Source organism: Lissotriton vulgaris, chromosome 4_1 (genome assembly GCF_964263255.1).
Source record: "Lissotriton vulgaris chromosome 4_1, aLisVul1.2, whole genome shotgun sequence".
NCBI lineage: Eukaryota > Metazoa > Chordata > Amphibia > Caudata > Salamandridae > Lissotriton > Lissotriton vulgaris.
In genome coordinates this window covers 1,746,063,209-1,746,091,162 of record NC_141691.1, presented here as the reverse complement: position 1 = coordinate 1,746,091,162, position 27,954 = coordinate 1,746,063,209, and the positions used below count along the sequence as shown (strand labels likewise).

At 43.4% G+C, this 27,954-nt stretch overlaps 1 protein-coding gene across 1 annotated transcript in view; it reads right to left on the bottom strand.

Moving 5' to 3' along the window:
- VPS13B (vacuolar protein sorting 13 homolog B) overlaps window positions 1-27,954 on the bottom strand; it is a 2,999,480-nt gene that overhangs the window by 2,494,656 nt on the left and 476,870 nt on the right. The window contains exon 16 of the mRNA XM_086966051.1: window positions 24,891-25,015. Within this exon, the coding sequence (XP_086822177.1) occupies window positions 24,891-25,015 (125 nt within the window). The remainder of the gene's footprint in view (window positions 1-24,890; window positions 25,016-27,954) is intronic.

Here is a 27,954-nt window from a genome sequence, read left to right as displayed (position 1 = left end):
GTGTGTAACATGGATGGAATCCCCACGTTCTTAACAACAGATGGGTTTGGACTAAGTTCGAAAAATTACTACAAATACCATATAATTAATTCTATATTTAACTTTTAAGTTTATTACCTGTGTTTCTAGAGCAATAAAGGTCTGTCCTCTTTATAGCAATAAAAACGTATTTAAGATATACAGTTAAAGATATATTTTTTTACTTGCAGCACTGATTCATGGAGTCCCCTTAAAACAGCTTTGGGCAATAATCTCATTTTACACAGAGACTGGCGTCCATGTGAATATCGGAGCTCGCACAGTTACACCCAAAATGAGTACCACCTGTGGATTAAAGCAGGGTAGCTTCCTCATTCCACTCCTCAGCAACCTATATACTGCTGACTTGGGGAAACATAAGGAGAGAAGCGGTTTAGTACTCCCCAAACTTGGGCCAACCAAACTCCATATCATCCAGTATGCAGATGACATTGTGATAATGGACCATAACAAAGCCAGTTTTGAATGGGTCTTGAATTCTCTAAATGCCTACAATGTTGAAAATCACCTCAGTGGAAATCAGGACAAGACAAAGGTTCTAATTTTTGGAAGATACAGAAATTAGAAACACCTTACTTGGCACCTAGGCAGCATGATTATCAACACTGCCAGAAAATGTACATTTCTGGGAGTCTGGTTCGCAGAAAACACTAAACAAAAGATACATGTTAAAAATTTGAAGAAGAAGGGGCAGGAATCAGGCATAAATCAGTAGTGTGCCAATTGCACCAATCCTTAGGGTTATAAATGCAACTCTCCTCCCAGATTTGCAGTATGGGCATCAAGCCTATCTAAAAACCTTGGCTTCTGCTCAGGAGCTTATTCACTGTAGTGCTAACAGAAAAATCATTCAGCCGCCTCGATACATTCGGCAGTCCAGGTTAGGACTTTAATTTGGCTTGGTGAAAGAATCTCTAAGCTGTAAACCCCACCTACTGTAATACTACATCTGGGTCACGAAGGCCCCTCCGACAACTCGCTAAAGGAACACCTCAAATGCATTTGAGAGACTCCGGATAATCTGTGGCATCTCTACCTGCAGGTCGCAATTAAGTCTCTTCACATAGAAGAAATAGCTTTGCAGAACGCGGATGTACCCTTAATAGCGTTGATAACAACTAACTGGGGAAATACTCAAGGGACCAAGACCTAATGTAATTAAATAGCTTGGCTACCTTACTTCCTCTGACCAGTTATTTGGTGGGGAAGCTGTAAACCTACCTTTTGGAAACGTTTAGCAGGCAGACCCATAGAGCGATCCTGTACATGTGCCTTTTAGGATTACCAGTAGAAGACTTTAATCCTGTTTGGGCCAATCAAGGAGGAGCCAGGGAATGCAGACTGTACTACTGATAGAGCAAGTATTCGCATGTGACGCGACTTGCTTGTATCAAGAACCTCAAATAACATTAAAAAGTTAATTCAACATGTTTGTCTTACACTACACTACACAAGGGTGTCCCAGAGAAGCTTGCCTATATGTTTACTAAAAAGTAATAACGCTTGCTTCTAATATGGTCGCTGCTTTGCGGGAATCTAGTCTGCGCATGCGTCGGTCATACCCATGTGATGTGACGCACTCGCAGTTCTGGAGGGAACTTGTTGCTCATGCGCAGTATTGCTAAAATGGCCGCTTTGTTTTTCACATGCTCCGTGCTTGCACTGCTGCTTTTGCAAAGCTGTTTGTTCTGCTTAACTCCTAATGCTATAGTTATTATAAAGTAAGGAGTGTAGTATAGCCACTCACGGTATACAGTGTATTCATTTTTTCCTGTGTTTCTAAACTGTTTTCTCTTACTTTTCATGTACCATATTCGGGGGGGCCTGGGAGGCGCTGCTACTCCATCTTGAAGCCTGTATAGAACCAGTCATGTGATGGGGGAAAAGAAAGTCATGCAGCAGTGGAACCCAGACAGCTGGCAGCCGAAGCCAAGATGCTCCTGGGAACCGACCTGCGACCAGCAAGAAGAAGCTGACTTGTACCTGCATTTGCTACAAATGTATAATTTTACAGTATACCCCATTGGCTGCTAAAACCTCTCTTGCCATGGGAACTGGAATGTAAGGGGTGGGTTCGAAAATGAATATGAAGTCTGAGAAAGTCAACATTTTAGGAGGTACCATGACCTAACCTCCTCCCTTGCCCAATCAGAAATTAGGGAACCTTTCACTTGCAACATTTGTGGGTGGTACATTGACCCGAAAACAGTATAATTAGCCTAGGCTTAGCTATAGAAATTGTCAGACTTGTCCGAATAGCTGACCTGTCACTGACCCAACGAACTCTATAGGTGATTGATACAGAGAGCTGCGGAGCACTCTGTCCGTAATTTCCCCAGACTCAGTCGGAGTTTGAGAAACCTTATGTGCTGGCGAAGCACTTTGCAGGGAGATTCAAAAACCCAATCGGGGTTATTGGCAGATTCCTTGCAGAGAGGGGGTAGCGCAGGCGTTGCATCCGAAGCCGCAGGTGTTGGTCGTACCCTTTGGTGAGCCCAGTCCTGATCCAAAATCCTGAGGTTATCCTGTCCTGACTGTCCATGAGCTGTACCTGCTCGCCTACTGGCAGCCTAAGTCCTTGAGGGTCCTTTCCCGCCTTTTCCAACCGACCCGTGGCCAGGGTTGGTCTCCATTCTGTCCTAGGTAAATATAAAAACTGTGTGGGTGATTGTCTTTCCTAAACTTCTCTCCCTTTTCTGAATAAAGCAACATTGCCTATTGTCCTTTACCCTGTTTCTCTCTACAGTTAAAGATTCTAGTGCGAACTGGTGTATTAGCATGTTCCATTCTCTCCCTACCCTTAGTTAAATACTGAATCATATGCATATATAGTTTGTTCCATTCTTACCCTCCCTTTAGTGAATAAGAACATCTGGACGAATCAAATTAAAGTTTCGTTTCTTATAGACTGTTAGTGATAATCGAAAGTCTGCTTTGGCTAGTCTGTTCCCTTTTTCTTTACCCGCCTTTAGTGAAGTTGTGAAAGTTTGCTGATCTAAGAATAGCGTGTTCCTTATTTTTCCCTTCCCTTTATTTTCCGATTTCTAAATGTTTCTTACTTTAATTCATAGTTATACTATCTTTTTAATCTTAGTAATAGACAGTTTGATCTGTGTGAACTTGTGGCTCATGGCAAATGAAGAAAACGAGAACTAGATAAAGGTTTTGAAAACTTCTTGCGTTTGTGGTCATTATAAAGTACAACCGTTATTTTCAAATGTTGCATGTTATCTTCGTGTTGTCTACCTACTCCCAAACTAGCTCCTGATCCATTGTGATCTTAGGTACCTGTTACAAGGATTGGTAAGTCTGGTACATGGAAATAGAAAGAAGGAAACTGAATTGATGATAACAGCGTGTAGGTTACCTGATTAAAATAAAGTATATATGAAAAGGTATTTTATGGGCCAGAGTGTGCATTGAGTTTGGTCGGGTGACCTGCGCGCTCTATCACTACTACAAATGCAAATCACGGTTGCACTTACTGTACTGTTGCTCTAAATTAGAATCCGCCAGGAGACAACTGCTGAAGCCCATTCTCCTGGCCCAAGGGACCAATATGTGTCCAGAAGCTTTCAAACTCTGCTTTACACTGTCTGCCCCAAAGGGTCTTGTTGAATGCAGAAAACATATTCATAAACTCAGGTCACTGCTTCACCGACAATTTGTCGGCACGCCCAGTCAAAAGTATGTTCAAAAGCAGATAACACAGTAGTTCAACTTAATATGAAAGATGGGCAGTTCTAGGGCGGTATGGCGAACCATATTCGGTATGGCTATGTCAACAGACATGATTTGGGAAACGAGTAGAACTGGTCAACATGCAATCTGGCCCAATAGGGTCGGAGTGTTTGAGCATAAGAAGTGCAAATAATTGCATTATGGGACAGTAATAGCCTACTTCTACAACTATAAGTGGGTGCGACTGCTAGGGGAGATCCGCACGGATGGAATAATATCACCTAGCTTGGGGCCAAGGGACTATAGAAAGCCACTTTTACTTGAGTTTGTCAATCATACTCTCAGTTTCGTGATGCTGGATCACACCTTTACGATTTTAAGTAAGAAACCAAATCTTGCCAGTAATCATCACGTTTACCAATTCTTATTTTCGTGTTGCTGGTTCATATGTTTTATTCTTTTAAGTAGGGTTTTTAGTAATTTCTGCACTTAATAAGGCACTTTGGTAACATATTGTATTAGCTACTGCAGCGGTAACCCAATCAGCCTTAAGAGGTTTGGAAAGCAGGGCCATATCTTAACACTTTAAACATGATTTTAGCATTTCCCTGCAAATTAACAAGGAATTAGCTCTTACAGAGGAAAACTAACTTGCTTCTAGTAAGGGTCTGCACTAGCACTGTGGCATTTAGTAAAGTTTTGCACTAGCACTGCTGCACTTTAACACAGAGAGGGACATGTGGCCCAGATGTCATTAAACTTTTAACTATACATGTCTTAGTCTTAGCGACCCTTAACCCTGCTCTAGGCAGGTCGCTCCCCACACCGCGACAGCACCATCTGTAGTGCCTGTGTTCCCTGCTCGCTACTGCTGCCATGAGTTTGAGGCCCTCCTCCACCCTCAGGGTGGAGGAGGGCCTCCACCCTTGTTTTTGTTTAACTGTTCATTTTCACCGTATCGCTTGTTTTTGTTTAACTGTTCGTTTTTCTCCTCATTCGGTTTTGCATTGTTTAATTCTGTGCCCTCTTTTACCTTCTGTTCCCTCGCCGCTCCTGCTCCCGTCTTTCCCGCCGCTGTGCCCCATGCGACCCCACCCCCCCGCTCGCCCATTCGTCCACTCCCTCCTCCCAGCTGCTTCTCCCTGTAACCTCCCCTTCTGATGGCGGCCGCTCACGGTGAGGAGAGCGACCCTTGACCCTGCTCCAGGCAGGTTGCTCCCCATGCCGCGACAGCATCACCTGTTGTGCCTGTGTTCCCTGCTCGCTGTTGCTGCCACTGCCGCGAGTTCGAGGCCCTCCTCCACTCGCAGGCTACCACCTGCGTCTCATCCCTGGTGGCCAGTGGCTGGCCGTAGGTCTGCTTGCACTGTATTGATTGTTTTTGTTTAAATGCTCATTTTCACAGTATCGCTTGTTTTTGTTTAACTGTTCATTTTTCACTGTTTCGCTTGTTTTTTGTTTAACTGTTCGATTTTCTCCTTTGGTTTTGCATTGTTTAATTCTGTGCCATCTTTTGCCATCTGTTCCCTTGCCGTTCCTGCCCCAGTCTCTCCCGCCGCTGTGCCCCCTGAGGCCCGCCCCCCCCCTGCTTCTACTGTATTGCCTCTGTTTTTAATCATTTAATTTGCTCGTTTTTCCTCCTTCCTTTTGGATTCTGTGCCCTGTGACCTCTTATTCATTCTGCTCCCTCGCCGTTCCTGACCCGGTTTTCCTGCCACTGTGTCCCCTGCGGCCCCAACCCCCTCTTGCCCATTCATCCACTTCCTCCTCCCTGCTGCTCCTCCCTCCCGCCTCCCCTTCTTATGGCGGCCGTGCTGCAGGCGCGCCTAAGGCAAGCCCATCAGCGCCCGTCCGCACCTGGACCACGCCCAGCACCAGAACCCCTGGACCCCCCGAACCGCACGACACCAGTCTCCACTACGATGCCAGCACCCTCCTCGCACTCAACACCGGACGATCACACACCTGCTTCCTGTCCGCCCCGAAGCGCACCCAAGGACCCTTCTCCTACCGGAACTGCAGCTTCACCAGCATCTGATCCACCAAGCCACCCACCGGGAAAGAACGCAACCGCCTCAGATGCATCCTTCTCAACACCCGCTCCGCCCGAAGACACGCTGTTGAACTCTGGGACCTACTCGACTAAACCTCACCGGACGTCGCCTTCCTGACGGAAACCTGGCTGAACCCCTCCTCTGCACCTGACATCGCCATAGCCATCAAGGACGGCTGCAAAATCACAAGCAGGGACCGCGCCAATGGAGTAGGAGGAGGAATCGCCATCGTCCACAGGAACACTCTCAGAGTCTCGACCAACACTAAAGACACCCTCAGCACCGCCGAACACCTGCACTTCCAGATCCACACAGATCCCAACACCACCCTCAGAGGAACCCTCGTCTACAGACCCCTCCCGGACCCCGATCACAGTTCAGCGACTCAATCGCAGACTTCATCAGTACACACACCCTCTCGTCCACAGACTACATCCTCCTCGGGGACCTGAACTTCCACCCCGTGAACAACAACGACTGCAACTCCACCACTCTGATCGACAACCACGCCAACCTCAGACTCAGACAACTCGTCACCACACCCACCCACTCTGCCGGCCACACGCTTGAGCCCATCTTCTCCACAAGCTTCCACATCTCCTTCAACCACACCGCTGGACCGACCATCGCTGAATCACCTTTCGGAAACCCACCAAGCACCACCATACCCAACAGATTCTCTGCCGCTGCTGGAGCAAAGTCACCGAAGACCAGCTAACCACCACCCTCGCCCGGAGCCCACCCGTCGACCCCGACAACGCCGCCCGCAACCTCAGACAATGGATCGACGACTGCGCCAACACCCTCGCCCCGATCAAGAAACCCTCCAACAGACACACCAGCAACAAAACTAACTGGTTCACTGAAGACCTCTGGGCCTCCAAGCAAACCTGCCGTAAGCTAGAGAAAAAATTGCACCGCGAACAGACTCCGGACAGCCACGCAGCCCACAAGAACGCCACCCGCAGACACGATCAACTCATCAGATCTGCCAAAAGATCCTCCTTCAAAAACCGCCTAGACAACAACGCACACAACAGCAAAGAGCTCTCCAACATCGTGAAGGAACTCTCCAACCCAGCTCCAACACCAACAACATCACACCTTCGCAAGACCTGTGCGACTCCCTTGCCACCTTCTTCCATCGCAAGATCGCAGACATCCACGGCAGCTTCAACATCACGACCACCCCAACAACCACTTAGACCTCTGTCCCCAGGGCCACCATCCTTACCGACCCCCTGCTCTCCTGGACCAAAATAAACGACGACGATACCATCAAAATCATGAACACCATCTACTCCGGATCCCCGGCAGAGCCATGCCCACACCACATCTTCAACAAAGGAAGCACCACCATCGCACCCCATCTCCGGAAAGCCATCAACATCTCCTTCGAGACAGCAACCTTCCCGGAGAGCTGGAAGCATGCCGATATCAATGCCCTACTCAAAAAACCAAAGGCTGACACCAAGGACCTCAAGAACCTCCGGCCCATCTCCCTGCTCCAGGTACCGGCGAAGGTCACCGAGAAGACCGTCATCAGACAACTGACCCGCTACCTGGAGGAGAACAGCATCCTGGACCCATCCCAGTCCGGGTTCCCCAGCAACCACATCACCGAAACTGCCCTCATCGCCGCCACCAATGACATCAGGGCCCTGCTGGACAACGGAGAAACCGCTGTCCTCATCCTCATGGACCTGTCAGCCGCCTTTGACACCATCTGCCACCGCACCCTACGCACACACCCCCACGACGCTGGGATCCGAGACAAGGCTCTGGACTGGACCACCTCCTTACTCTCCAGCAAAACCCAGAGCGTACGCCTCGCCCCTTTCTGCTCCAAAGCCACCAAGATCATCTGCAGCGTACCCTAGGGCTCATCCCTCAGCCCGACGTTGTTCAACATCTACATGGTACCGCTCGCCCAGGTCGCCAAAATGCAAGACCTCAACATTATCATCATCATCTCATACGCCGACAACACCCAGCTGATTCTCTCCCTCACCAAGGACCTCCTCACTACCAAAACCAACCTCCACAAAGGAATGAAAGACGTCGCCGAGTGGATGAAGAACAGCCGACTAAAACTAAACTCGGACAAGACGGAAGTCCTCATCCCTGGCTCCAACCCCTCGGCCTGGGCGACTCCTGGTGGCTGACCACATTGGGAACAGTTCCAACACTCACCTACCACGCACGCAACCTAGGATTCATCCTCGACTCCATGACAAAGCAGGTCAACGCCGTCTCGTCCTCCTGCTTCAACACCCTCCCCATGCTCCGCAAGATCTACAGGTGGATCCCCATCGAAACAAGAACGGTCACCCAGGCTCTTGTCAGCAGCAGGCTGGTCTACGGAAACGCCCTCTACGCAGGAGCCTCGGCCAAACTCCTGAAATGACTGCAACGCATACAGAACGCCTCTGCACGCCTGATCCCCGACATCCCTTGCCGCAGCCACATCACATCCCACCTGAGAGACCTGCACTGGCTCCCTGTCAACAAAAGGAGCACAGTCAAACTCCTCACCCATGCACACAAGGCCTCCATAACACCGGACCAGCATACCTCAACAGACGACAGCTTTTACACCCCCAACTGCCAGCTCCGCTCCGTCGACCTCACCCTCGCCACAGTCCGCTGCATCCGAAGAGCGACCTCCGGTGGCAGATCGTTCTCCCACCTCGCCGCCAAGACCTGGAACACCCTCCCCATCCTCCTACGGCAGACCCAGGACCTGCTAACCTTCAGAAGACTACTCAAGACCTGGCTTTTCGAGCAGTAGCAGCACCCCTGCTCCCCCCCCCCCAAGAGCATTGAGACACTCACGGGTAAGTAGTGTGCATTACAAATGTTCTGATTGATTGAGTCTTTCCATTGTTATGGGTTTTATTAGCAAAACAATAAACAGCATAGAGACTGCCATTGTATGATGATATGCAGCCTCACCTTGCGGTCCCGTATGACCTTCGGATTCAACTGGGTATAGTTGGCACACGACTATGAATCATCTTCTGACCCCTGGCACCCTAGACATACCTTGTGAGGGTCTGACACAGAAATCTGTTTGTGACAGTCCCTACACAGCTCAAACCCTGTTGTCTTAGGAGGTGACATTCACCTTGTACACTGGAAAATGTTTTTGAGCAAAGGTCTTGAAATGACCAAGGAGTAGCTCCGGATCTACATCTGAAAGTGCGTAAAGATAGGAACAGAAGTAAGCGTGCAAGAGTGGCGCTTATATGTGGCTCTACTTATCACTAGAGAAGTGCAGCTCAATGGTTAGAGCGGCAGACCCTGATGCAGGAGTCTGGCCGGGACCAGGGTTCAATTCCCGCCTCGGCGGGTCTCGTGCTCATTTTCCTCGGACCTGATAATTCTCGCCTCAGTGCCTATTCTGATCATGAGCTCCACTCTGCACCTCTGGGCAATAGCTTGCTTAATCTCTACAACGGCCCCAACAACGCTGAGGATGCCTGACATCACCTTGGGGGTGCCCAGGAGTGGGCTACTTACAGGGAAATGGCCAGGAAGGGTTCCTCGGCAGTATTCGTACAAGCGCCGAGATGCCTACGGGTAGTCGTGCGCTATATAAGTGCGTAATTATCCTTTATCCTTACTTGCAGAGCGGAAGGATTTTAGTCGGGAGTTGTACAATGCCATCTACCAGCACACAGGAGTACTGTTCTAAAAGTTTCCGGATACAGTCTGACACCTGGGGAATAAAGTAAACACAAGGAGATGATGGACGGAGCACTGAAACTTTTCAGGCACTCACCCCCAGTCACAGATCTGGGTTGAATCCATAATCGTTCTTTAGCTCACTTCGCCCCCCCAGTTCAGACACAGCTATATGCAAATCAGTCTTGACCCTGTGCCTCATGGGAACAGTCCAGACCGAACTGCCAAGCCACAAGGTGAGGAATCTGTATCCATCAGAAAGACAATAATACCACTCTCACTCTGTTCCTGCCAGTCGTCCATTACGTCAATAATACTCTTGGTGGATTTCGACCAATAGCTAGCTTAGACTGCGTTATCTCAGTATTGTTTTCGTGCAGTTTACTTACTTGCCTCACCTTATCTATGCTCACTGATCTCTTTAATATATACCTTCACAGTCTTTTCACTCTGTTTCGCACTTCGGTCTTTGTACCCTGACCTTCTAGTGCGTCTTCGCACTGTCGCTATTTTACAGTCCTGGCAAGACACCTGCTACAATCTTCCTCTATCTAATCGCTCAGTCCCTATATCTGTTTTCAGGGAACTTTAAAGGAACAGGTGCTCAGTGTAGCAGCGTTAGGGTATCCTGCTATACCACTCGAGATTTTTATCATTACTGCGTGTTGTGCCGTTTAGGCTACAAGGAGTGACTCACCTTGGATAAAGGCGCTTTAATCAATCAGTATTAAAATAAATAAAAACTGCTCGGCTAAGACAAACCGCCTGCATACAACTAAAAGATTTGCACAGAATTAAAAAAAAAACTGGTTCTAAATCTGCATCCAGTATCGTATTTGGGGGTGTGGGCTGGGGTCGTTTTGAATCCAGAAAAATGAAAGCTTCCCCCTGATTTATGTCAGGAATAAAGCTGAGATTTTCGCTCTTAACTCAAAACACTCCCCCAGAGGGATTCCGTAACAGTCCATAAAATGTCGCCGAATATTTAAAACGTTGGCTTGTGGTATATAGATTTTCTCAAGAAACTGAAGAACACGTGTAGCATCAGATGTGTGTATTTCAGAAAACTGAGGAATGTAAACTCCAACCGTCCAAATGAAGCAGGTGGTAGGATTTTGAAAAAAATGAGTCGGGGTTTAATGACATTACCAGGCCCTTCAAGCAGACTAATTCTCACTCACTGCCCGACTTCAATGGAGCGCTCAGTCCTCACGCTGACTTCCATTTAGTTCGAGTGCTATTTGATGCAGTTCACCTGGCGTTTTATTCACTTCAGGCTACACTTCATTTAGCTCGGCTCCTGCTCAATTCATTTATTTTTCTACTCGGTAACCCTAGCATTGATGTAGTCCGCTTACATTCCAGACGTCGGTTCGCAGTATTTATGTCAAAATAAATGCCGCAAACAAACCACTGCAAACGGGTGCTCTGGTTGCCCACCGCGCACAAGTCAGAAGGCACGGCAGTTTTGGTATGTGGTGAAAGTCAGTCCAGGATGTGTAGTAGTACGAGAGGCTGACAAAACAATCTCCCTGCCCCTAAAACATGCTGGGCTCTGGCCCAAGAAACACATGAGAAAATGTTCTCGTGACCCGCGAGGCAAGCACGCGCAAGCAAGTATTGTGCATGCCACATTTTTCCAGGCCTTTGATTCTTTTTTCTTTCTTAGCAGTACTTCTTCCTATGCTGATATTGCTTCGATATTAATGCTTCTTGTTATTTTGGTATCGTTTTCTGATTTATTTTTATGAATTTATTTGGTAGTTATATGTATCAAACACAAGGCACAAGAGTGACAGAGCACTATACATATGTCTCGAAGTATTGTATTGAAATTGTACTTATACTACCCCTGATGAGGCGTCGAAGCGCTATTTGGCAGTAGCACGCTACTCCGGAACCCAGAAAGGATTAGTGGCAGATTACAATAGTGAAATTTGAGTTAATTTGAGCGGTGGACATGTGACTTTCTTAGTTGGGTTGATAATGATAATTAGGTAAGGATAATGGGAGGAAAGGCAGGATAGTAGTAAACAATAGACAGCAGAAAAGATATACTATTACTGGGGAAACATGGTGTTACAAGTCCACAAATACATCCAGTATCAGACCGGGAACAATAGATACGATTGTATGTGCGGGTGAACCAGTTGGATGGCGACATATTCCAGAGTGGAGTATAGATTACGCAGGAGTGATTGCAAATACACATTTCCGGAACTGAAGGTGTCAAAATCACAGTTATGAAGATCCATAACTGGGAGAGAGTAGATCTGTTCACAAGGCCAACAGAAGGGATGCAGGAAGGAGAAAGAATCAGAGGTCTGTGGCATTTCAGAAATAGGTTTTTCAGTTTGTTTTTGAAAATTTGATAGGATGTTAAATACCTGCTGTTCAGAAGGTTTGGGTTACATACTACAAAAGCACTAGGTAATCTCGAAGAGTGTTCCTGAGCTACCCAGTTCTGGCTGTGCACCTGAGATTCATATTGAGATAGTTTGGCACACAAGCAGGGATGCAAGCCAGTTTGACACATTTCCTGGCTTCAAAGCCAAGCCAGTTCAAGTATCCCAGGTTGTGAGATGTATGGTCACCTTTTATTACTTCCAAGACCAGTCTTGCAGTCACATGAAGGCTGCTTTAACGTCAGCCAGATGAATATACATAATTTCTACTAGTAGAAAGTGACCATAATCCATTTCTTGATACTATGGGATGAATTGTTTCACACAGCTAAGCAGTCGAGTTAGAATAGTGCACCATTCACAACATTATTCATGTGTGCTTGTAGGTTAAGGTGCTTGTCCAAAATTAATTTTCAAGATTGTGTCTACAATGACTGGATTGCTGTTAAGAACTTATCTTTCACTGAGCTAAGTTTATTCTGGAATGCTGCAACTGTGTGGTGAGAGGGGGAGAAATGACCTTTTCAGCTGGTGATAGACATGCAGAAGTGAACCTCACAGATGACCTGAGACATTGTCTCGAAACCCTTAGCACAATAACCCACATAGAAGCTGTAATTAATGTTTGATGGCTTAGGATCGAGGTGAGTGAACCTACAAAACGTTATCCTCGAAATTAGAAACATCCTACAACTCGCAGAAAACTCTCTAAACATAATCATCTTCAAAACTCTATAGCAGCATCGAAAAGCGCTATAAATACTATCCCACTGCCTCTATCTAAACAACATCTACGCACATGCAAACCTCCCAACTACTTAACGGACTGGGAAATCAAGCAGCTATTATTTATCTACGAAACTACTACCTGCCCCATCACCAATAAGGAAGAACTCTCTATTCTCCCAATCTCCATCAACCCTAACAGAGCTTCCCAACCAAATCACAGAACGACTAACCTGAATAACCTTCTATTAATATACCCCACCATCGATAATCATGCGCAGTCTTTAAAGAATGCCTTAAACCAGATCTCCTGTCTTCTACTAAACTGCTGTTCGACCCAAAAACACGCCCTCATCCTAAACCTGAAAATGGACATAACCATCGTCACGGAAACTTGGCTAACAGAATCATTCTCGCCATGCCTAGACCTTCTAGTTCCCCCAAATTATAACATCATACGACTAGACAGATCCCACAAAAAGGGCGGTGGCATCACCATCTCAAAGTTTAACTCAGATCTCCTGGATTCTTGTGAATACCTAGGGATCTCCGTAAAATCCTCGGATAACCCCTCCCACAAACTACACATACTCTACCATCCCCCAGGTAAGAACGCAGTATTCACAGACCAACTGATGGAAATCATCACTACGAACTCGTCCCCTCACTTCAATTACATATTCCTTGGAGACTTCAATCTTCACTGGGAAAACACCCTAGGCAAGCAGGTTAACACCCTCAAAACCTTCCTAACAGGCCATTCACGGACACAAGCCATCTCAAAGCCCACTCACTCCAAAGGTGCTACTCTTGACTGGATCATCTCCAAAGATAAAATAATTGAATCTATCTCTATCACCCCTTGTGATTGGTCGGAACATCACACCATTACCTTCTAAATTCCGTCTGCCAGAAAGAAAATGCTGGATATGAGACACAAAGAACCTCAACTGGTACAATCTAGCCTCCCACTGTGAGAAAGTTCTCTCTCCTCCCAATAACATGTCAGACGTCAATGACCTCACTGCTCACTATAACTCCACGATGACCATAATCTTCTACCAAGTTGCCCCACCAAAACTCAAAAGAATTCCGGACAAAGACAAAAACCCATGGTTCAACGGAGCCTCGAATGAAGAAAGACGCAAACTGAGATTAACTGAACGAAAATGAAGACAACATCCCTCCCCTACCCAACTCAACCTACTTAGAAAATCTAGAAAATCCTATAATAAAACCATTCTACAATTAAAAAAAAACTTCTTCAGATCATAACTAGACAATGCTAAAAACAGGCAGAAGAAACTCTTTGAAATACTTAAACAACAATCTAACAAATTGGCAAAAACCGCACTCCTAACCACAAAATCACAGATTAGTAGTGAAGAGTTTTCCTCATTGTTCACAGCAAAAACCAACTCCCTCCAACTCGAACTAAGGGTTAAAGCTAGCAACTCAGCCACCCTAAAGAACACACAAGATGAAAATACTAAACAACTGGATCTGCCTCTGCCCAAAAATAACTCTCACTGGTCTACCTTCACACTTTACGATCTCAGTGACATCACCAAAACGTTAGCAACTACCAAACCCAACAACCACTTCAATTACCCTGTCCCCTCTAACTGCCTATCCCATATCCACCATATCATCTCCCCTCTCTGGACTAAAATCATCAATCCCTTGCTAGCGCAAGGTCACATCCCAGACTGCCTAAAACCGGGTCAAGTTACCCCAATCCTAAAAAAAACAGACAGCAAACACCTCCGACCCCAATAACTTTCGACCTATAACCAACATTCCCTTGCTAGCCAAAGTCCTGGAAAAATGCATTCAACGACAACTAAACCAACACATCACAGATTTCAAACTACTGAACGACTGCCAATCGGGTATCAGAATTACACAATTATTCAAAACTAACCTTGTAAGAACTTTGATACTGTATCTGTTCTGTTTTGTCTTGTAAAATGATGTATACTCACGTTGCTTTCCTAGTAAAGCTCTCTGATACCCTACCCTGGGTCTTGTTCGCGCTATAGAAAACTCTAAAAATAAATAAAGAAATAATAAAATGTACTAGTGTAGTTGAAGGTATTGAGCCTTGAGGAACTTATTGGTGCTGGTCTGATGAGTGGGGAATGGAACAGCCAATTCTGATGCACTGACTGCAACTTTCCAGATAAGCTAAGGTAGACTACCTCTGAATTAGCATTTGGTAAATCTTACAAACTTTCCTGTTTTACTAGTTTTCTCAGTTGCAGATTACCTGGGTGTTTCTCAGCGCGGGGAAACCCTCAAGGGTAACTAGGTGCTTAAGAAATTCTTATAAATAGAATAGAATAGAATAGACATGACCATAATTAACTGAGGACTGAGCATTTGAGCCCATTCATTCTTTGAGTATTGAAGAAGGAAGTAATGGTTGTGTCGAAGGCCACTTGGAGATCTTTCTTTGATACAGAGGCTTATTATTTTCTCCTATGATCAAAGGTGTTAGTGACACGAATTTCAATGTATCATTCTTCAATGGTGGGTAAAGCATTACAGCTATGGTGAAGAAATATTTTGCACCTACATGGGAGAAACAGTAAATGGTCACAACATTCCACAATCTACTGATTTTTTTTGCCTGTCTAGTTCTGCTGTGAAAAAATGTATGCTTTATAAAGTTTTAATTGAGGTACCATTCTCTGGTTTTTCTGAACTAAACTGTTGAACTCATAACCTCATCACTTTAGTGACACTGCTTTACAGCTAACAGCTCTGCTGTTATGCTGATGTTTCAAGCAGGTGAGCCTCACAGATGTGGTTATGCCAATAATCCATCATGGTTAACCTAGTATTGCTACTACCCCTGGGGTGTGCCAATGCTTTTGCTCTCTATCACCACTGAATCTCCACCGTCCTGTCTTACTTCATCAACCTTCCTTACACTCACAGAGTTCCCCATCTTACCCTTATTTTAACAATCTGTTAAATGCACTCATCACTTCGAACCCTGGAAGGCCACAGATGAAGTTCCCACCTGTTGCTTTGTAGCTTAGGGGGAGTGCCATTTTTAGGTCTCTCTTGTGACAGCACATGTGCTTTTATTGTTTTTAAAAAGTGGCTTGGAGCCCACTGATTGCTTACCATTGGTGGACTGCATTGTCACTCTCATTTACAGCCTCCTAATTGGGCAGCGCGTGTAGCTGCACTTTCTTGTCTTTCATCTCGAGCATGAGCCAAGTACAGATTGCTTAATCTTGAAGGGGTATTTACACTGCTGCCTCTGTAAGTGAGGTACTATTTTTCTTTTTTATTATTATTTTGCTCCATCTTCCCTGTTGCTTCTTCATTCCCATCCCCCAACCCCCTTGTCCGTGTTCCTTCTTTGCTCCCACCCCTCCATTCTTCATGTTGCTTCTTGCCTCCCACCTGTGTCTATGTATATATCTTGCAAAATGTAACATCACATCTGTTTCAAGTTATATTCCTCCCTCACCCGACTTCAACAGAAAAGATACCACCCAACACTTTGGACCATCAACATGTCTCCAAAAGAGATAGGTGGCTAAGACACAGGCTCTGGAATTCACATGAGTACAACATAGCTCAAAGGCATATATCTGGGTAAGCGCCCATTTTTTCACTAATCCAGGAATACATCTTACAGAAGAAATTAGCTAAAACATGCCACAAACCCAGATGCCCATAACACTGCATCAAAGCCACATACTCAGCAAAGTTGCTTTCACCACAATCACTTCAAGCCAAGCAACGGACAATTGGGCATCCCAGCTGAAAGTCAGACAACAGCAAGACCATGTACACACATCCATACACATAATGCTGCCTACAAATCCATAACAGAAGCTTACCTGCCACAACCCAATGTAATCCATTACTAATCACACATTAGTCTATTTGAACCTTGACAGTCGTTTGACAGTATGAATCAGCTCTAAACAATACGAAGCAAAAGTAAATACAATGTCTACAGACTACTTTGACAACAATCAACATGAATTCAGGAAATGCAAAGATTGCTCAGATTCCAAAGGTGCCAAGACAACATCATGCAAACAGTAGCAATATGCCACACCAATCCACATAACGCAGCATATAGCCATAGTGTAATTAGGATCCACAGCTAGCAGAGTTCTCCCAGATAACAGCAGCAAGGGGCACCACACTACAGCTAAGAGCACCAAAGAGCACCAAATACAAGTTGTAAGTGGACCTATTCGGCAAAACATACTTTTGCCTACGGCGATGAAAATCCTTCCACTGTTGCGGCAGTGTTTATTCTAATGCCGTTCATATGTATCTGATTGCTTTCAAAAGAAAAGAAGTGCGGCAGGAAAATCCCATTTTCCAAATATGATCAGGACGTTGGTTCTGAACCACATACTTACCTCTGAATGCCAACTTTAATGCACTTCATGACCCTACATTAAGAATGCTAAATGCCTCATATACAGTTTAATGTCTGCATGAAAAGTTCAACTAATAGCCTACCATCAACCACATTCAAAATCAATATAGTCAATTTACTACAAAGTAAATACAGGGCACAGTGTAAAATATCACAGTTTCATGTTCAAACATCACAGCAAGAATGCTACATGCACAAAATAGGTTTAAAAGACATCAGTGGCCTTTTGTGACACTTTTACAGAAAGGTACAATGGAAAACGAAATTCTTAACAATCTATTACCAGCCAAATCATCTAACAACAATGTGGTATCATGTACTGTCATACCAAAAGGGAGACGAGAATTATCATTATTTGTGGTGCTCCTAGGGCTTTTCTTCTCTGGAGTTTGGCCCCATATCCTGGATGAATTCGCCTAGGTTTATAATTTATTTAGTAAACTAGTTAGTAAACGTATAGCAAAACCCAAGTCAGCATAAAAAGGTACTCAACATAGTATGAGAAAATCTAATGTTGTAGTAGAAATGTACTAAGTGACAAATAACATCTCTTTTTCAAGCCTCACCTAACTCCCAACATCTGGTAACTTCCACCCAGCAGAGTACAACAAGAGGTGGTGACCAGTAAGTCCAAACAGCCAGAGTGAAGAAAAACAAGGGCCAACAAAGGTCCTGTTCTGGAACTGGATTGTATCAAGTAAAGATTGCAGCCTATGAAGTAAACCTTAAACAATGCATGCACAGTAGCTCATGCAACCACCCTTAAGCTATCCATGAATGCGGTAGGACTTTGGTATAAAATGATTAAGTGATTAAATATTACGTTCTGGCCAATTAAGAGGGAGAGATGTATGCCATCATCCAGGGGCACTAGCATCTTAACATATGCACTCAGTAGGGTAGATTTGTGGACCGATAAAACAAACTCTCTGCTGTAGTCAAAGACGAATCTTTAAATGCTTCACACTTTCAGATTAAGCAGTGTTCTTCAGCCACCTTGAAATAAATTGGTCGGAATTTTGTTTTTTAACTCAACATATTTTTTTTTTAAGCAAATAACTATAAATGTATTGAGGAATAACTAACAGGCAGATTCTTTCTTTAAGAAAATGTACAGCCAGGGAGAAGTTGACATATGTGCTGAAGGTTTCTGGATTGTTCCAACAGTTCTCCAGTGCAAGGTGCTTTACACATTTTTTGTTTTATAGAACAGGTTTAGTTTTTTAAGAAAAAATACTGTTAAACTGACTGAACAATCTAATGTACCATACGTTGTGCATAGCATTTTCTCGAAATGAGCACATGGCATAATTGGGAAATGAGAGAGTAGGCACATCTTAGAGAGCAGGGGAACGTCTAATTTTCCCACCACGCTCCATCCAGGTGGATTCTCAGTCATACAGTATATCACGGAGAATGCACCTGGAAAGGGCAGGGTGGGAACAAAACATAAGCAAACGATGACGCTTCATTCATTTCGAATAAAAGAATGACAGAGAACTTTTATTTTGCCATACACAGAACATTCGAAATGCCAGCAAAGTCTTCGTCTTTGTAGTCAATTTCTTAGGCAAATACATCGTTTGATTCCACTTATTCAAAATGTCTTGAAAGGCAAACTTCACAAACACCCCTCAGAAGCAACCATGAAATACTAAAATATATAACTACTGCCCCTTCTGATCAGTATTTAAAATCTTTGTCGTTTTAGCTCTTTGTTTTTGGGTAAATTGCGCTTCGAAATGCACCATTTGGTCCCATTTTCCTCCCCGAGTCCTGATGGGTGGGCCAGGGCGCTCACTGTTCATTCCTCACCAGTGTAACTGTTCACTGGGCTCCACTGCTGAACGCTTGTCCTCCAGTTTACCAGCTTGAGAAAGAAAAGTGATAGATGGGAAGCCTTTTAGAAATGAATGTTTATTCATACGCCAGTCTTTTGGGAAAGTGAACGTTTAATAATGTGTTAAGGACGTGATAAATTGGAACAACTGTGGTGCCAAACCGTGATGTGGAAAATTCTAATCTGCATTCGTCAAAGGAGAAGAAATGCAGAAATACTGTTTGCCAAAAATGGGTGGACACACAGAACATTTTTCATACAAAAGTAAAAACATTTTTTTTTCATTTACTTTGGCCGGTGCCAGAAAAGGCTATCAGCATGGTCATGAAAAACAAAGGTAAAATGAAAGATAATGCCATACAGGAACTTGGATGCTATTAATCCAGATGGAACATATTTAGATATAAGGCTACCAAAAGTCAACTACCTAAAGTTAATGGCTAAAATGCTTAAATATTTATATATATATATATATTGAAATGGCAAAAAATGGTAAACCGCCAAATCCAAATGAAAGAATCATGTCCAGCCATGAGTAGATAGTTGTTAAAGTTCTATTGGGAGCTGGCAAAATTCAGAGCATAGTCTCTTCGAGTTCCTATCAGAAAGTCCAAAGTATTTTCATGCTACGTGAATGCAAAATATTCCTTTCTGGTGATATATATGGTACAACTGTCCCCATGAGACAATAGTACTGTACGGATCAATAAGTAAAATATGAATTATTCAAACAGGCTAGTATTGTGAATGTGAAAGACATTTTGTGATTTACGTTGGAGTACGGACAGATAGAGCAGTATGCAGAGACCCTCTCTGCCAAAGACAATGGGTTAAGAAAAAAATGATAGATAGCACCAACTTATTGTTTATATTTAAGCTATGCATGTCTTCAATTCTCCACTACCACACTCAATCTGTGAACCAGCTCTGTTCAGATTAATGTGGGGCATTGAGGACTAGCTTGCCGCTGTCCCACTTGAGAAATAATCCAGAATTGGGTGGACGTTCTACTCACTATTTAAGAACCTCCATATATAATTTTCAGGTGTGCCAATCTGTCAAAAGTGGATTTCCCAAGAACTGAATTTCAGGGCCAGTTGCATGTCAACTCGCCCCTACTAATAACAGTCTTTGCATAGGTTGTCAACGTCGGCAATGGTTGCCCCTTGTAGTGTTTGATAAAGACATTATGAGAAAGTTTGCAGAGTAAGAGGGTTTGGGATGTTTTTTGTAAGCTGAACTGGTGCGCTTGCACTCCCTTGCTTTCTTTTATAAAACTTACAAGGCATACTCTCTATGTGGATGCTGATGTCTGAGTTCAAGATACAAGGAGGAAAGGGGGCTAGTTGTAGGGCCAAACTCCTGTTGCTGACATTTACTCTTCAGGCATCCATAAGCCTTTGGTTGAAATATCTTGCAAGTGGTTGCCCAAACTCAGGTGGGATGCCTCGCGACTGAAGTAGAACTTCTTTATTTTCTGGGAGAAATTAGGTGAACATTTCAAAATAAATATGTGAAAAAGCCTAAATTGTGAAAGTGAAAGACGAAAAAGTGCAAATTGTCAATTAGTTTCGAAGCCAGAAGATCGATATTTTGTCACTTTTTCTCATGTTTTCTAAAGGACATAACTTTTGCTGTAAGGTATCCTAATTCTCATCCCTAACGCTAACCCCATCACTTATTCCTTATTTTAAAATACTCTAGGAGACAGTCCTTAACACTAGCCTCATCATTTATCCATCACTATCCTTAACCTTACTACTATGCCTAACCATAATCCAACCTATCACCATATCCCTACTCCTAATAGTACCCTTATCCTAATCCTGACCCTATCTCTTACCCTTAACTCATTGCTAATCCTATTCTTTCACTAAATTTAATCCCAGAGACCAGCTGGAACAGGGCATCGTCCTGGAGGGAGTGGGGTAATTCTGTCTTTCCATGTGATATTGTTTTATTTGTAAAACTGAAAGCAAGTTCAACTAGGTTATATGTTGATTTCTGTGCATACAGGGTATACCTATTGACATTTAACAGTAGGAGAGCGGTTATTATAGAGAGACCCTAGTATTCTGTATGATTGTTAATGTTGCTGCCTTCTTTATCTGGTAACTGAGCAAGAATCACTGAAAACTGTATTAGACACAAGAATTGATATGATGCGACAATTTATGGCTACAAAATGGTGAACGAACATACATGTATAATTCTTTTGTATTGAAGAAAACGGAAAATAAAGTTTAAAAAAATGTTTAATCCCGGAGCACACAGAAAACCTATGCCTTGCCTTAAACCTAACCCTACCAGTATACTTAATGTTTACCCCAGCTCTAATCTTTACCCCTTCCCTAACTCTATAAATAAGTCTCACAATAACGCACAACCTTACCCTAAACCTTGCCCTAAAACTAACTGTAGCCCTTTCTCGTATACATTTGAAACCATTTTTTAACAAATATTTCTCAAGCTTGTTTTAAAGGCTCTTCTTTTTTCTAACTTCTATTTTTAATCTTTTATTTTTTACGTTTTTTTTATCTCACATTATTTTGGAAATCACACCCAATCACCCCATAACTGGGTACTTTCTTAAGCCCTCCTTTTAGCGAAATGGGGAACATCCTCTTTTCAAGTGTTCTTAGATATATGTGACTCTCTTGTGACAAATCTCAGAAAACTGTCAAATCAAACAACTTCAAATATCTATCTGTTAAAATTAATACTCTGTGACACAGTAAGTTAATATGCGAATCTGCCTCACACCACCATGGCAAAAACTTGAACCAAGCTTGAGAAGTCATGTCATCCTCCTGTGGTCTTGATTATGGTAGTGCAACACCTATTCTCTGGCTTGGCAGTTTTTTGTCAAAAGCCATTATCTTTGCTAGTAATCTTACTAACAACTGGGTGGATGAAAGGATAGGCACGATGTGAACCCTCTGCATGCATGGGATTTATCTTTATCTTGAGGATTAACTGGGCCATATTCTATTTACCAATGCTAGAATCTTTGCAGTCTCTGTACTGGTCTTGATGTCTTGGAATGCCTTGTCCACACATCTCTCAATAGCAATCCATCTAAAAATATTTGACTACACTATTGGCTAGAAGAGTGTACTACAGAGCAACTCAACAATAGCGGTGCTCACTAGTTGCTTGAGATTGGTGGCGGCTATGAACAAGGCTGCATCTATGATGGCTGAGGAGACCTGTCCACATAACACGTTAAGGAAAAGGTACAATGTCGTGCCAGACCTAGTAATTTTACGTCCCAAACATATTTACAATGTTTTCCACTTTGATGGAAGTGTCTGCAAAAGTACTGACTCTTCCCCAAGACATTCAATATTGTGACCTCTCTATCAAGGAGAATTATGCAGGATGCTGCTGGTTTTCTAGACCGGCATTGAACTTTGCTGAAATAAACAAAGTTTTTTGTTTTTTTTATTCAACATACACGCTGGCATCATATTAGGAACTTTGTAATTCTTCTCCAGCCGAGCCACTGAGGGTGAGGGGTTTGAAGTGTGAGTTTGCTTGATTTACAGTAAATCCTCTTCCACGGTCTACAATGAGAACACCTTTGACTGGTATTCATAGGTTCTCATTATATCTGATAGGGAAGTATTTTTTTTCGCAACTAAAATTGGATAGTCCAGTTATGTAGAGGCTCTTTACTTGTGGCTGTGAAATACCCCAGGAGGTTAGTAACCACAAAGAAGATAACATGCCCCTCATTTGGAATAATATAAGCCTATTCAGTTTTAACTAGATCCACATCAGCTCTGAGGTCTTCAGGGCCTGTGTCATCATGGTTTTGCATAATGTACTCCTCTAATTCATATACTTAGGGTCAGGGATACTAGAACATATGATATTGTGCTGTTTCATTGAAGATGGGGACGGTAGCGGCCTTTTGATAGAGTGACTGGACTAAGCGTGAAGTATCCCAGTGCAGCATGGGCTGGTGAGCCAATACCTAGACTTCAGTAGTCCTATGTCTCTACTCCGGGGTCTGTAATAGTAAGGCCTAATACAGAAAGGGTATTGATTGTAAAAAAGCCTTTGCTCCCCTTCCTCATCATAATCACTTTTTCCATTTTCACGGGCAAAATGAATGGTCGGGTCCTTGGGCAAAGAAGCACCTTCGTTTTCAAAACCTTCCTGTTCCTGTTGCAAACATTTGTGTCTAGCCTCCTGAACCGCCTCTGAAGACACTACAACCTATATATATATATATATGCTGTAGGTTGTAGAGAGCTTTTATTTTAAACACCTGTGCAATTGCAGGAAAACTGAATGGAGAGGTCCTGTCTGTGCCTGGCATTGTAGTGCTAACCATGCTGTGTTCACCATTGATGGGGCTTCTCTAGTTGACGATTTTGTGGTCTATAACTGAGGACACCTCATCAACCATGCGGATGCTATTGGGCAGGGGATGATTAATGATGGCACACTAGTCGCCTGTGGGCTTGGTAATGAGAAGGTTGTGAATAACAACTCTGATGGAAAACTGGCCTTAACAGGCATACTAGGAGCACATTCGTTTTGCACGTGGGAAGAACACAATCACCTTAGGGAAGGCCTGGATCAGCTCTGAAACCTTCACCATTCTGCCTCCTTCTTACACCTGCTGCACGTATTTCCTTTTTGCAATTTGTTGAGGGTGCATGGGGACGTGTTCTGCACACTGACTTCTCACCAGAAGAATGTGCATTTTTGAGAACAAACATCATCCCTTGCCTCTCTCTGACCTAGAGAACCTTTGTTGAAGAGGTTTTATTTTGCATTATTGAGGTACATGGTCTGGCTACAGGCAATGAATGCATTTTAAATGAGGGTTATCTACAAATATGTTTTGCCCTATAATTCTGACCATACATAAAAAGTATTTTTAGCCTTGTTGTGAATCTCTGACAAGAAGATGGAAACTGAAGGAATAAGAAAAGGTAGGTCCACTTGCATGTTAATCGACAAAATGTCATGAGGTACGAACAGCTGGATTATATCAGAGCTCCTAAAAAATTACCAATGGGGAAAGGGGAAATCAAAACAATAACTTGTGTGAACGTAAGTACATCTAAATGTACTTCACTCATAACAGCAGATAGGAAACTTCTGTTCCAGGACATATGTTGTTTCAATACACGTTCCCAAAAAAGATTTAGCTTTAAAAATGAGACACACACAAACACACACACAAGCTATACCCCATTGCCTGCCTGGCTGTAGGTGGTACTGTTTGAAATAAGTGCATTCTGTGATTGCAGATGTAAACAATTCAGCTGAGAATTTCAAGTAAAGCAGTCAAGAAAGATCAAAAACTGGAGACTAAAACTTTAAGTTGGAATTCAATAACTTGTCAATTAGAGGGGTTCTCAGGGATACCAAGCAATCAAGCCAGTGAGCTGTCATTTAATTAATGATCAAACTGCTCAATAAATAAGATATAAAAGAAAGTACGTAAATACCCTTCTATACCTACTGGAACAAAGATACAATTTTTCTTACAAGAACACCACACTCTCTTTCCTGTCACACAGCAAATGCATACAGCACATGCAAAGACACTGTTCTCAATTCTAATTGGCAGGTCAGTTTAATCTGACTTGCAATGCTAATGACCACCCTATTTAGAGAACCCTCGTACTTGTACTGTAATTAAAGCAAGGGCACATCTGCTATGTAGAATGCTTTGGTCTTTTTGTCAACTTGGCCATTTTCTTATCTCTGGTATTTATTCTTAGAAGGGGATGAAATGTGGTCCTCGTTATTTTAAACAGCAAAACAGTAGAATTTGTTGTCTGTAACTTACGGGGTAATTTAACAAAAAAGAATTAGGACAGTGATTAGCTGTGCCCCTCTCAGTAAGAGCCATTGAATATGCATTTGTATTTGCATTTAATAGCTTAAAGCAACAATGCCTTATTCCCAAATGCTGCAGAGAACCGGACAATACTAAAAGGGACATTGAACATTTCCCTATCAAAACAGCTCTACGATAAATGTATTTAATACTTGGAAGTTTGCACACATACCAGTACTCTGGAAGTTTAAGGAGTTTCCCGTACACAGCTGTGCTGAAAGAGGGAAGGACTGGAGCAGGTAAACAGTACGATCCTGTGTTGTCCAAATATGTCAGTCCTGCTTGGAAACCAAATATCTACAACACAAAGAAAATTACAAATGATTGAAATGTATAGAGGACCTAAAATATGAGTTTACTGAGTTGTGCAAATAATACGAATGTTTGTATTTATTAACCATTCTCAAAACAGGTTATGAATTAATTTATCTTTTCTGCACAGTACACAGGAAATTAAACATTTCCTACCGAGAAATAAACGTTTTTTGAAATAGTAGTCTCCATTACCGGTTCAACAAAGGCACCCGCACAATCAGCAGTATAAACAACAGCATTAGTAAAGAGATGCTACTTACCAGTAACACTAGTTCTTCTGCAAGGGTAATTTCTCCAGATTTACATAGGATCTGTCTATCCTAAGAAGGGTCGTGTCACTAACGTCTTTCAGGTATGTCAATAAATATGATGTGGCACTGAGAGGTGCCAAAGGAATCATCTTTACACCACTAGGTCTTGAATTAGGCACTTCCTCATTGTTATGTTAAGAGGTTAATAAGTAGGTTAAGATTTTTACAGTGCTTCTTAACCCTCTGGCCACACTCATGGACCATGGAAGCATGTACAAATATAAAGTATTTCACGATGGGCGATGCATCAACAAGTAAGGCGAATTAATAGTGAACAAATGCCACACTATATATGCTGATGCGGTTGGAGAAGAAGACCAATCCACTAGCTCAAAGAAGGACAAAGTTGCATTCATGGTGGCTCTGTTGGCTGCTATTATTGACATATGGGTATCTTCCCACCTAGTGCAATGACCAGGCAGCGCTCCACAAGCTATTAAATCACACAAAGCTCAAGATGAACTTCAGTCCTGAGGGTAAGTACGAGACCATGCTCTGCTTCCTCCCTTGATGTTGCTCTGATGAGTCCATCTCCCAGGAATGTTTAGCAGTGAAAGATAAGCAACCTCAGAAAGGAAACCACAAGGACAAGGACCGTGGCAAAACCCGGAGATGCATTGGGACCAAAACTCCCATAAAAGCTCTAAGTTGAACCGTCCACATTTCATAGGCCTTGAAGGATAGCAGGTAAAGGACAAGGGAAGCAGTATATCCCATTAACCCCTTTTGTCTTTGCATCACACAGACAGGGGGCTTCCTGGTGACAGTCTTTGTGCTCACATGGTTCATCCACACGAAAACTAACCAAATGTAAAACAAAATCTATACTAAGGGTGGAAGCAATTCTTGGAAATAAACAATTATGCCATGAGCAGAAACTCCTCATGATTTTGATTCGGAACAAATGGTACGTTTGCTCCCTGAAAATATCGATTTGTAGTGTAGGTTCGGCATTAATAAAAGGTCCTTTCTGTGTTTCTGCAAGAAGAATGAATACATGAACATAAGTGCCCTACGCGATGAAGGAACAGAGACCATCATTGGTCTGGACAGCTGTCAACATATGGGCCAAGGACAGCATTTTGAACCTGTGGTAGTCGACGAAATGTCTGAGATCATGAAGACCCAGGATTAAGCAGAGAATTATTTCTTTACATTACTAGAAAACAGTGGACGTAATTACCCGTTCTATTTCGAAGAGCGGCATCAGCTTTTTTGCTCTTAATAAGTGAAGTTTCTAGACCTTCTGCAGATGTCTATGGGTAGTTAGTATCCCACAAGGCATAGGAAATGTGGAAGATTTAACAGAAAGGTACTTGTGAGAGGTTTTTTTCCTTCGTGCTTCTGAGGAATTCTGACTAAAATGTAAGACAGCAGTGGACAAGAAGTAGTAGTAGACCACAGGGGCTTAAAAACAAGCTATTCTGAACATCGAACTGGCCTTACTGTAGGAACTGACAAAATGAAATGTCACTTACGCCAATTTTAAATTAGCAATGAATCCCTGTGAGACAAAGGAAGTATTTCCAAATAAGCATACACATGTATAAAAAGAATCAAAAGCTGGAGAACACTCGTTACATATACCTACAGATATGCTTAAGCAGTACTGATGGTCTTACAAAGAAAAGCATAAAACCAGCCTCGCACATGCAAAGTGGTAGCTGATCTGTTACCTTTGAGAGGGCAATAAATAAAATCATGATCCCAACATAGTAGTCCCGTTATCAGATGGCTAGTGACCAATAACCTGTTCTTGTGAATATAGCAGGGGGGAGGGTATAAGAAATCTAGTAGGGCTGTGCTGCTGCCTAAAGCAAATAGGAGCTTGTAGCAAGTGCAAGATTAGGCATAATACATCTCATGCTTTAATCTACATTAACTTGCAAGTAACAAGCATTTACAATGCAATGGTTTTGCCTTTGTTAAAGTTAGAGCTATTGGCATTGCTCTTGACATTATTTTTATTTATGTTTTTTTTAACATAAATGGCATTGTCATTTACATTAGCAAATTCAACCACTCATCTAACCCATCTGAACACCCAGCCACTGATCCACCCGCTCATCTATCTACGCATGCGCTTGCCAATCTCTTCATTCACCCACCCAGCTGCCCACTTGTCCATTCCGGTACCCACTCATCTATCAAAGCAGGCGCCCGCCGACCTCATCATACATCCTCTCCCTCATCCCTCCCTCCAGCTGCCCACCTACTCATCCATCCACTCATCCTTCCACCTATTCATCCATCCGCTCACACATCCATCCGCCCACTCATCAATCTGCTCATCCTTCCACCCGCTCATCCATCCTCTCACTCATCCATCTGCTCATCCTTCCACCCACCCATCCGCCCGCTCATCCTTCCACCTACTCATCCATCCACTCATCCTTCCACCTACTCATCCATCCATCCACCCACTCATCCATCCGCTCATCCTTCCACCTACTCATCCATCCGCCCACTCATCCATCCGCCCACTCATCCATCCGCCCACTCATCCATCCGCCCACTCATCCATTCGCCCACTCATCCATTCGCCCACTTCTAGGATGGTCAAACAGTTTGGAAAATGTTTGCAAAAACTCACACACTCCTGAGCTTGTA